The following is a 12,570-nucleotide window of genomic DNA, read 5'->3' on the forward strand; positions in this document are numbered from 1 at the left end:
AAGAGCTGCGAGTTTCTGCCATCTGAAAAAAAACAGGATAAATTAAAGATGTTATTTTTTTGAGCAACCTCTAAATAAGTTCCAATTGACCTCATATTTGGTTCATATGATCTTTATAAACATAGCAACAAGGGCATCCTTGTGGCGCATAGATTTTAAATAGTATTAAATATTACATATATCTGTGGACCACCCTATTACATAGCTTTAATAGCCCCAATATTCCCACCTTCTTGTGCGGCAGGTCAGGGAAATTTTTTGGCTGATGTCTCTCAAGAACTGGCTGTCTATTGACATTCGACTGAAAGTGACTGAGGCAGGAATTTGTAATTCGTTCAGTGTGCCACCAATAACTCTCCCACTCTTCATTAAAGATACTGTGGGATCTTTAACGTTCAACAAGTAATGGTCGCAGATGAGACACCCAGCCTAACACCCATTAGAGGGACGGCACTCCTTTTTTTACCGAGGGACAGTCAAGGCTGGTGGAAGAGGAGAGAGAGAGAGAGAGAGAGAAAGAGAAAGAGAAAGAGAAAGAGAAAGAGAAAGAAGAAGAAGAGAAGAATGGAAGATGATGGAAGATGATGGAAAGGGGGAAACACCAACAGCAGAGTAAAGGAGAGAGTGAAATCAAGGGGAGGAAGGAAGGGATGGCACGTGGGGAGAACAAGCTGCACACAAGTGTATTGGTGATGCAATGCACTTCCTACGAAGCACCAATCCGACAGTTAATAGTCAGGTCGAGAATCAAACCCATCCAAGACAGTTCAATGGTCGTTGCATTACATCTGCACCATCGTGTTAGACCAGTGCATACAAAAAACATAGGGCCAATACCCCTGGCGCTCACCTGGTGGAATAAACAGTATGCTGCACTGACTAAAGGTATTTTAAACCAATTTCAATCCTTGCTAGAAGACAGGGCAGCATGTAGATCATACTAACATAATCATAAGACTTTAAACAAACAATAGGGTGAACTATTGACCCCCGGTAGACCCCTTAGACCGCAATTTTTTTTAATGCCATGAACAAACTTTAGCCACAACACAACAAATATAATTTATGCCAAATTTGGTCGCAATCCCATCAGCGGTTTCAGACAAGAAGTTTCAAGTATTTACGGACTGGCGGTCGGACGACGCGCCATCGCATAAGCTCCCCTGAACTTCGTTCCAGGTGAGCTAACTAGAACGGCACTCGGTATAGAGGGCAAACCTCCGCTAGGTTGAACAGTTTCCGTTTTGTACCCACTGATAGGCCGTATCTGGATCTTCACCAAAATTGAATCAGTTCTTCCTTGGCACACATCCAACCAGTCCACCAAGTTTCATCCGAATCCGTCCACAACTTTTTGAGATATCATGCTATATGTCATTTTAGCCCGATCTATAAGTGGTGAAGAATCAGTTTAAAAATTATTGTATCCGGATCTGGATCTTCACCCAAATCTAATCATTTCTTCATCGTCACACAACCAACCTGCCCACAAACTTTCGGCTGAATCCATCCACAATTTTTGAGACATCCTGTTCGCAGAGAAACAGACAGACAGACATACAGACAAAATAACACACAGATTGGCGGCAACAACGACAATGACGACAATATAATATTGTGGCGTCCCTGGGGTCAAGAACCCTGGGTGACGGATGACCGAAACAAGCTTTAACTCCGAGGCGTACTTCAAACTTTGGAAGGATTGTCTTTGGCAGATTGTCTTTTTAACTCTGGTTACAACGGGGAATGGGGGGGGGGGGGGGGGGGAGGGCTTGGCGTTCGTCGCCTCCAAACTTCCGCATGGGAAGTGCACAAACAAATGGCACCGAAAACGCATCATGAACAAGCAGCCAACCAGCCCTTCCTCACTTCCACCGCCAAGCGAGACGTGGCTCTCTCTTCACCCGAAAAGCACACAGTTAACAGCACCCGACTCCTCCAATGTTGCAAAACTTCCAAACCTCCGACACGTCTCCTCACCAGCGCAACCGAGATAACAGCGCTCACTCGAGTCGTGAGCCAGAACGAGAGAAAATGTGACTGCCTCCAACGAACGCCAGCACAAAAGAGACCAAGATGGCGAGACGGCTTCTTTTTGCTCTCCTACCTCTTGAATGTTCCACCGCTGACGTCACACTCTATCCAATCACCGACATCCCATGTCACCGACCAGTCGTCGTCTTCAGGCCAGGGCCTTACAGCCTTGCTTGGCACCCAATGACGAAGGTCGAGGCCTGGCCTCCCCGACACGAGTTGTCGAGGGGTGGAGTCTAATCTCTGTTTGGGAATGTTTGGATGACGTCAGGGTTTACTTGCCGATTGGCAAATGTGCTGGTTTCTGTAGGCTTGTCGGTGTGGTTGTGGCAATGTGCCGTTTGCATGGCTGGCCGAGTGAATTGTATAAGAACAAAGGAAAAAATCACAGGGGGCCAATTACACACTGGGGTTTATTAATCTTACACCCTAGAACTAGTTAACACAAAAGCCACGCCCCTTATGGCGACATGCAAACGCTCTTACCCACACAGTCGACCAACTTAATAGAGATTCTTCTTCTTCACGGCATATGGTTCATTCTAAGCTATACATTCCTAACTTTCCTAAGGTATTCCATGCCTACCTCCACAAACATAACAATATTGTCTGCACTCTGTAGGACATATTGAATTGTATGATACATTCTAAAAAACAATGTGATGAATGTTTCATATGATTGATTGCAGTGATTGAAAATTTGAAATAGTTTTCCAGTCTCAAAAACACTCCAAGTAATGCAACTCCATGATGGAATTATGAAGCAAATTACTGCCTCGCGAATAAAATTACCTGCTGGTAGTAAATCAATGTTGCTAATTATGCAGTGTACAGTTCTGTATCACATTGTACAGTATTGTCACGTCTGCAGCTCTGGTTAAAACAGAAGCCTCAGTACCAAGTTGGACTCGGTAGATGGACCGAACGATCTTTTATTTCACTGCATTTATTTAATTAATTTTAACTTTACTGTTCTCAAAGAGCTTCAATTGGGCCAAAATAATGGCAGCTCATGGACACAAAAGCAGATATCTGAAACACGTTTCTTACCTTTTAAAGGATTTGTTTATAAGGTGAATAGGAAAGAGAGTAACAAGATGCTGTAAACAAAATGGAACAAAACATGCGAGTCAAATGGAAACAAAGAGGTAAATGGGAATATTCTAACAGTTAGAATCTAACTCATTTGTACAATGATTGGTAATAAAACAATTCCTAACCCACTCAGCTCCACAAATCACACTTGTGCACCAAAACAATTGTAGGCGAGACTTCCCTTATCTGATGCGTAGGGTGAACGCCAGGCTCAAAATAGATCGCTTCAGGATCCGGGGCGAGATGAATAGTGACCAAGAGCCAAAACGAGCATGAAGAAGATGGTGTTTCATGTGGAATGCCAGCGATGATCCACCTACTCCACTAGGCCTCGTGACCTCGTCTTTTAAGTAAGGCCTCATGGGGGTGCCCTTGGCCCTCTTCCTCCACCAACACAGGGTGAATTCAGTTTGGACCAATGGAAGAGAGAGCCATGCTTGGTCCACTCCAACAGTTTGAACAGTTTTTCCACATGAGGTTATTTTGCGATCTCCTCTCTACAACGAGGCCTCTTCTTCCTCCTATCAGGCCTCTCTTGTTCCCCCCCCCCCCCTCCCCTTGGCCGAGTCCCGACAGATCGTGGTGGCCAGACAGATGAAAGTTCTCGAAGTCTCTCATGATAAGTTCTCACATACAGCTCCACCTATCACATGAGGTGTTCACGCCCACATATTAACGTCTATCCTGTCTATAAATTACATACGCTGCCTCCTCAGTGTCACATGTAACAAAAGACTTAACCTGACAGGTCCCTGTTACATGCCAATCTAACAGCTACTTGAAACACATGGACCATACTACACTTGCATGGTCTAACTATGGATCCCCCTTCCACATAACAGTATGTTTTGTGTTTACAGGCTGGAAAACCTTTTCACTTTGGAAAACCGTGTTTACCGCAAGGATTAGAAGAGGTGCAATTTTGCACACTATCCGTGGACCCATTGTGCCAACCACAGGTCATTGTACCCATTTGTCACGCCAACAACGAATATTCTAATCTAGATCAATCAGTGATGTCTGGAAATTATGTAGTTACGGTGACATATGATGGGAATTTTTCATCATACTACAATCTTCAGGCCTAAAGATCATTTTCAAAAGGATGTAGATATTTCACATTGCTCTACTAAAAGTCGGTTCTCAAGAATGCTTGTGTCGTTTCTCACCTTTGTAACTGATCTGTACTATGCCACTGCAAATGTCACGTTTGTCTGCTTATTTGTCTCCGATTAATCCTCATGTACGAGGGGCATTCAAAAACGTTCTCCAATCGAGATCCAAGCAACATAGATATTGAGTCTATTCTATAAGTTTGTAGGTAGATATTGAGACTATTTTATAAGTTTGTAGGTAGATATTGAGTCTATTCTATAAGTTTGTAGGTAGATATTGAGACTATTTTATAAGTTTGTAGGTAGATATTGAGACTATGCTATAAGTTTGTAGGTAGATATTGAGACTATTCTATAAGTTTGTAGGTAGATATTGAGACTATTCTAGAAGTTTGTAGGTATATATTGAGACTATTCTATAAGTTTGTAGGTAGATATTGAGTCTATTCTATAAGTTTGTAGGTAGATATTGAGACTATTTTATAATTTTGTAGGTAGATATTGAGACTATGCTATAAGTTTGTAGATAGATATTGAGTCTAACCTATAAGTTTGTAGGTAGATATTGAGACTATTTTATAAGTTTGTAGTTAGATATTGAGACTATTCTATAAGTTTGTAGGTAGATATTGAGACTATGCTATAAGTTTTTAGGTAGATATTGAGACTATTCTATAAGTTTGTAGGTAGATATTGAGTCTATTCTAGAAGTTTGTAGGTAGATATTGAGACTATTCTATAAGTTTGTTGGTAGATATCGAGTCTCTTCCATTAGTTTGTAGGTAGACATTGAGACTATTCTATAAGTTTGTAGGTAGATATTGAGACTATTCTAGAAGTTTGTAGGTATATATTGAGACTATTCTAGAAGTTTGTAGGTATATATTGAGACTATTCTATAAGTTTGTAGGTAGATAATGAGACTATTCTATAAGTGTGTAGGTAGATATTGAGACTATTCTATAAGTTTGTAGGTAGATATTGAGACGATTCTATAAGTTTGTAGGTAGATATTGAGTCTATTCCATTAGTTTGTAGGTAGATATTGAGACTATTCTAGAAGTTTGTAGGTAGATATTGAGACTATTCTATAAGTTTGTAGGTAGATATTGAGTCTATTCCATTAGTTTGTAGGTAGATATTGAAACTATTCTAGAAGTTTGTAGGTAGATATTGAGACGATTCTATAAGTTTGTAGGTATATATTGAGACTATTCTATAAGTTTGTAGGTAGATATTGAGACTATTCTATAAGTTTGTAGGTAGATATTGAGACGATTCTATAAGTTTGTAGGTATATATTGAGACTATTCTATAAGTTTGTAGATAGATATTGAGACGATTCTATAAGTTTGTAGGTGTATATTGAGACTATTCTATAAGTTTGTAGGTAGATATTGAGACGATTCTACAAGTTTGTAGGTGTATATTGAGACTATTCTATAAGTTTGTAGGTAGATATTGAAACTATTCTAGAAGTTTGTAGGTAGATATTGAGACGATTCTATAAGTTTGTAGGTATATATTGAGACTATTCTATAAGTTTGTAGGTAGATATTGAGACTATTCTATAAGTTTGTAGGTAGATATTGAGACGATTCTATAAGTTTGTATGTATATATTGAGACTATTCTATAAGTTTGTAGGTCGATATTGAGACGATTCTATAAGTTTGTAGGTGTATATTGAGACTATTCTATAAGTTTGTAGGTGTATATTGAGACTATTCTATAAGTTTGTAGGTAGATATTGAGACTATTCTATTAGTTTTTTTGGTAGATATCGAGTCTATTCCATTCGTTTCTAGGTAGATATTGAGAATATTCTATAAGTATATTCTTATAGAATATTCCTAAAGTATATTCTTATATAATATTCTTATAGAATATTCTACCTAAAGGTAGATATTGAGACTATTATATTAGTTTGTAGGTAGATATTGAGACTGTTGTAAGTATCTCGTTCCGATAATTTTTTGAACGCTCCACTAATGCTCGTGCCCTCCCCAAATTCCAGGCTCATGATAAATGTCCTCCTTTGATAGAATTGCTCATTCGTCATGGTTTTTATCGAGTATACACCAACACAGTTATCTTTGTGATAATATCTATTACAGAACGTATGTTGTGCAGCATGTCACTTTTTCTGCCTTTCTTCTGCTGAACGAATGGTGTGTTTAATTGGCAGAAGTTCAACCTCACTAACTACTGCAATAGGTTATCAGGCAATGTGCACTTCATACAAATAGTTGAAGAGATACAAAACTGCCTGTGTTACCTGTAATACTCTTTTGAAGTAGTATATATTTTTTATTTCAGACTTCCTTAGCTGCGTTAAGCAATTTTTCTCATCATTATTTGATTTTGTTTGGTTCAAAATGGTTGACGGGAATTACCAGGTTTCCCATGAGGATATTTAACTTAAAAGTCAAACTTGATCTGTGTGCATAGTTTTAATTTTCCAATTATTTTCAGTAATAAAAATCATTTTCTCTTGTGTATTTTTGGCCTAATTGTTGTGACTGCTATTTATTTTTATTTTTTTTGACAATACCAACATTTTTAAACCTTCAGATTTTTCTTTCTTTCTTATTATATAATCCAGGAAATCTCTCTTCAAATACTTTTGGCTGTGATAACAAATGAATTCACACATTGCCACTTTGCTGCAGATTCGTTTATATTGTTGCGGATCTCGGCGTCGGCCTTTCCCCTTACCAAGGGGGGATTAGTCCCCTTGTCTTTTACTAGCCGACGGGACCCGGGACCTATGACGTCCTTCCCGGACAGCGTTAGATAGGGTGTTAGGACTATGAATTCGCTATTACCTAAGTACTAACACTGACCGGAAACGAGGAAATAAGCCCCGCCCGAATCACGGGTGTTAGTGGAAACGCCGAGCGGTAGTGACCCGTGACCCGAGCCGTTATCAAGGACTAAACCCGATCCAAGCGGTTTGTAATCGTGCCACGCTTACCCAATGGAGAAATGACTGAAGCGGTCAAATTTGGGAAGAAAAGGAATAACAGAATTTATTTACACTTTGTACAAGAAGAAGAAGAAGCACACACAGTGCAGCCTTATACAGTCTTAACTTATCCCTGGACAAACGGGCCCGCCACACTCAGACACACTCACACGGGGTTTGTAGTTGACCAGGTCGATGGTCCAGGGATGCGTCCAGGCAGCTCTTCCTCCGGTCCCAAACTCGCACCGCCAAGCAGATGAACCAGACGGCAGGAGCTCTCCGCGTGTCGTTTGGCGCGCAGGGGATTATTACAGGGCAACGGTAGGCTGGCTTTGCGGTTACACTCGCGGCTCAGCCGCGTACGTAATAAACAGACAGTTCGTACAGGTTCAATAAACGCGAGCATTGCGCTTCTCCCTTCTCAACTCCGTATCCTTTTCCAACCAGTCCTCTTGATACCAGCGCTTGGCTCCCGTCCTCATCAAGTCCTTTGTAAGTGCCTCTCTCTTCTCCTCTCTCAACTTCAACACTGCGCATCCCTTTCTCATCCCCGTGGGAGGCCTCGCGCCAAGGGTTTTATTACCACGCCCTTGGAACCCTCTGGAACTCACCAGACGTTTCTTGCCACGCCCTCTCAGCCATGCCCACCGAGCTCTGGTTGGCTGGTGCCCTTACCGTCACCGCCTTTGATGTGCTGCTTGACGCGGCCACACCCTGACCTCGCGCTCCTCCCCCTTTTCAGGCCTACCTCGTGGTCACCCGACTAGTTTGAGCGAGCAACGGGCAGCTAACGCTGCTGGCGGCCAAAGCGTAACAAACGAGGTGGATTCGCCCAATGGGGTGCGGGATCGAGTTTGCCCATTGGTGGAAATGAAGTGCGGCCGCAAAATGAACAGGTACCTAAGCTTATTTCTTTACACAACGCAGATGTTACTAGTGAAATGGCCTACTCTTACACATACTATGACATAACTAATACTCTAAGTGGGCCTACGTGTTGCTTGTGGACTAACTATGGGGGGCAAACCTTTAACCTTTAATGATGTTATATGTACAATTCTCAAAACCTCAACAATATAATACACAAATAAATGTAAACGTAGATGAAAAACACAAAAAGGAGCGATTGGTCCATGCATGCTGAATGTATCTCCATCACATCATTTTGTTTACACAACACAAGTTTTTCTCGATCTCCTGGTAAGGGTGGTTTGGTCAAGCTGACTGGTTTTGCCATTGCTGCTCCAGCAGTCAGTCAAGGCAGGAATTTGTTATTTGTTCAGGATGCCAGCGATGACTCACTTTTGCCTGAAATATCCGGTGGGATCTTTAACATCTGATTTAGGCTAGCAAATGTGGCATAATGCACACATACACATCACAGGAAGTGACGTGACATGGAGGAGGGGCCTGTCCGGTGGGCTGAGCTGGAGAGATGTATGCGGAGTCTTTAGCTCTAGGTCAGAGTTATGCACTGTATGCTGCATACTGTAATAAAACAGTTAAACCTCTGGTGGTGTTGAATCCTTTAAAATGCCCAACACAACATGGTGTCAGAAGTGCTGCAACAGCAAAGTTTTGAAGAAACCGAGTCTACGCAGGACAAGCATGGGGGGGGGGGGGGGGAAACAATGTATGACAAAAATGCAGCAGCGGAGCCCCACCCAGTGCCACCTTCACCATCCAACCTCTGGCGCTATTCGACTTCTAGTCAGGTTCACAATATGTATTTTTCTTCAAATTTTATGGAGATTAGCAAACCAATACATTTGTGAGAACCTTATGGCATCAGGAATCTAAAAATCAATGTTTACATTTGTGCAGGTGCCTGCATAGCCACCATTTTTGATTTTCAAAATGGCCGCCATGAAATAAGAATGCAGTTGGACAAGGAAGTAACCCTGATCACGAAAGCCATAAATATGGCGAGGTAATCGGAGGAGATAAGCGGCAGCAGACAGACATAAGCGGTGATGTGAGAGCTGCTAACAAATGCTCAACTACTTGAATTGCTTGCTATTTGGAATTGCCTCAGCCCCAGAACACTTCCGGAACAGAATGGTGACTGAAGTCACAGATGATCTCACAGATGAAGTCACAAAGCTTTTGGGTCTCACTATCTGCCATGATCTTTCTTGGGAAAACCACATTTCCAATCTGGCCTCCAAAGCCAGTCGCTGACTGGGCATCCTCCGTCGTGCAAAGTCCTTCCTTGGCACACCTGAGCTCCTCACCACATACAAGGCTTTCATCCGCAGCTCAATGGAATACTGCTCTCCCCTCTGGGCTGGTGCTCCTGCCTCACACCTAGCTCGTCTTCACGCTGTTGAAACCAAAGCTTTCAGAATCATTGGAATCTCCTGCGATGAAGCTAACTTTCACTCACTCACCGCAGGCAGGTTGGTGGTCTTTCAGTCTTCTACCGACTCCTCTCTGGCCTTGCCCCCCCCAGCTCTCTCTGGGCTCTGTCCCCCAAATATTCCTACAGGTCGGACAAGATCTGCCTGCAACCCTCTTATGGTTAAACTGCCAAAATCAAGACTTTCTGCTCACTTTCACTCTTTCCTTCCTCTTTTCTCCCACCTCTGGAACAAACACCCCCATTCCCTTCAATCCCACTCCTCCCTCCAGGTCTTTAAAACAGCTGTTCACCACCATCTCTTATCTTCCCCCATCCAAAACCTTGATCTTTTCTACCCCCGCTAATTCACCCCAGATACACTTTTTTGAAATTCCAACTTCTTTCCTGGAAATCCTTGCAGTGTCCATATGTTTTATACCTCTCCCACCTCCCCCCAAGCCCTCTCTCTCCCAAATTTCTCTCGATGTCCCTGCTCTCAAATGTTGTGTTTGTGTCCTTCACCCTCTCTCCCCATCTTGTCTACCGCTCCCCTTATTTTTTGTGTTTTATGTGTCGGTTTGACTTTTTGTGTGATTAATGTTAGCTCTTTCACGAGCCTCGATCTTGTATACAAAAAAAATATATATATATCTCACTGGTGTAGCACGTCACAGCCAGGCCCAGATAAAACCAGAGGGGTCCAGGAAATGGAAGCACCAACAAACATCAGTCCAACTGAGGAGTTTCTTGGGATGGTAAACCAACTACAGAAGTTCCTCCACAGAATCCTGGTCCTTCCCAGGTACAGATTCATCCCATATTCTCTTCAGTTATCCTACCCTTCTTCCCACCCATGGGTCACTGAACCATGTGGTGAGGACGTTGCTCTGAAACAAGTTCCCTTCTCTTCCTGGAAAGCCAACCTGACCGAAGGCCTGATTTAGGAAACTTTATAAATGATTTTTTGGGATTATTTTTTACTAAGATCTGTTTGAGTGCTCGATGGTCAGACCGACGCAAGTTCCATCGAACTCCGATTGTTTAAAACCTTATACTCCACTCTATTTTGGAAATAAATACAACGAAAAGTACAAAGCAAATGCAAACTAAAAGTACAAAGCAAACCCCCCTCTGGGCTGGTGCTCCTGCCTCACACCTTGCTCGGCTTCACGCTGTTGAGGCCAAAGCTTCCAGAATAATTGGAATCTCCTGCGATGTAGTCAACTCCGAGGGCCTTTCACTCACTCACCGTAGGCAAGTTGGTGGTCTTTCTGTCTTCTACCGACTCCTCTCCGGCCTTGCTCCCCCAGCTCTCTCTGTGCTCTGTCCCCCCAATATTCCTTCAGGTCGCACAAGATCTGCCTGCAACCCTCTTATGGTTAAACTGCCAAAGTCTAGGCTGGCTCCCCTTCACTCTTTCATTCCCCTTTGCTCCCGCCTCTGGAACAAACTCCCCCACTCCCTTCAATCCCACTCCTCCCTCCAGGGCTTTAAAACAGCTGTTCACCACCATCTCTTATCTTCCCCCATCGAAAACCTTGATCTTTTCTACCCCCGCTAATTCACCCCAGAGTCCTTGCAGTATTCATATGTTTTATTCCTCTCCCACCTCCCCCCAAGTCCTCCCGATGTCCCTGCTCTCAAATGTTGTGTTTGTGTCCTTCCCCCTCTCTCCCCATCTTGTCTGCCGCTCCCCTTGTTTTTTGTGTTTTGTGTGTCGGTTTGTCTTTTTGTGTGATTAATGTTAGCTCTTTCACGAGCCTCGATCTTGTATACAAAAAAAAAAAGAAGAAAAAAAAGGCAACGCCCAGCCACGTTCGCCAGTTGAACAGTTTACGTTTTGTATCCAGTGATAGGCCGGATCTGGATTCCGACCTGAAACAAAATCTAATCGGCTTGTTCTTGTCACCAAACCAACTCATCCACCACGTTTTGCCATAAATCGTCCACAAATTTTTGAGATATCCTGCACACAGCAGACAAACAATATGCAAACCTTCCTAAAATTTCAAGTCATCACTTGGAAATTGACCATTTTGTGACCTTGACCTTTGACCTTGACAAGACAGATTAAACTTGATAGATTTGGTCATACTGGGTCACTGACATATTCATATTTTATGCAACCTTGACCTTTGACCTTTTGATACGAAAAACAACAACAACAATCGGTTTCCAGCTTTTGATTGATGAACTAATTCAGTGACCGAATATGCAAATTTTTTAAATTTCAGGTCGATCGGATGAAAATTGACGATTTTATTTGACTTTTGACCGTATTATTAATTTGACTTCTCCATATTTTCATAATAAAGCTTTGTTGAAAATTTGATGACAAAACTCAAATAGTAAAAACGTTACGGTCCGGACAGACACGACACACAGAAGTGAGTGCAAACCCCATGTCACGCTGCGTGAGGGAAGGCTAATAAGGATTTACAGATGGAATGTCCTTCCACATCCACGGAATTGTCTGTTTGTGCAGTTTATCGACACACAAACTGACATTTTACAGACAAATGAATGCTCACACAACATGGAACACGTGCGGCGCGTCACCCATGTGTAATGCAGGTTTTGTTGGAGCTCCAAGATGGCGTCCGGTGACTTCACCCCACGCGCCCGACCCGACATCCAGTCAGCATAATGTAAACCAGTGGCCTCCGAAGGAATCTAACGCTGTACAGTACTCTAAATACATATTTATTTTATATACCCTACCGGCACACGCGGCCTGTGTGAGGAACCTGAATATTTACAGGATTATTTTAATGCAATGCCCGTTGAGGCACCGAAAGCGCGGCTCTTTCGCCCGATCAGCAGCGAATCGTGATTGGCTACCAAACTCTGCCGGATATTTTATACCAATTGTACCACAGGTAACCGACTCTGCAAAGTCATTATTAAAGAAACTGAGAGGAAAGTGTAAAGGTTCGTCGGCCTGTTGGCTTCCTATCTGACAATTTGTTTTTTCGAGAAGTGGCGTAGGTAGAGTATTACGGCTCTGACATCGCATTA

The 12,570-nt window shown here is 42.6% G+C and overlaps 1 protein-coding gene across 1 annotated transcript in view; it reads left to right on the plus strand.

Annotated features, from left to right (window-relative positions):
- The window catches only part of LOC137422258 (uncharacterized), a 28,271-nt gene extending 23,766 nt beyond the window's left edge, over window positions 1-4,505 (plus strand). The window contains exon 5 of the mRNA XM_078772814.1: window positions 3,990-4,505. Within this exon, the coding sequence (XP_078628940.1) occupies window positions 3,990-4,217 (228 nt within the window). The 3' untranslated portion in view covers window positions 4,218-4,505. The remainder of the gene's footprint in view (window positions 1-3,989) is intronic.
- The last annotated feature ends 8,065 nt before the right edge of the window (window positions 4,506-12,570 follow it).

This window comes from Myxine glutinosa, chromosome 2, assembly GCF_964187855.1.
Source record: "Myxine glutinosa chromosome 2, kmMyxGlut1.1, whole genome shotgun sequence".
NCBI lineage: Eukaryota > Metazoa > Chordata > Myxini > Myxiniformes > Myxinidae > Myxine > Myxine glutinosa.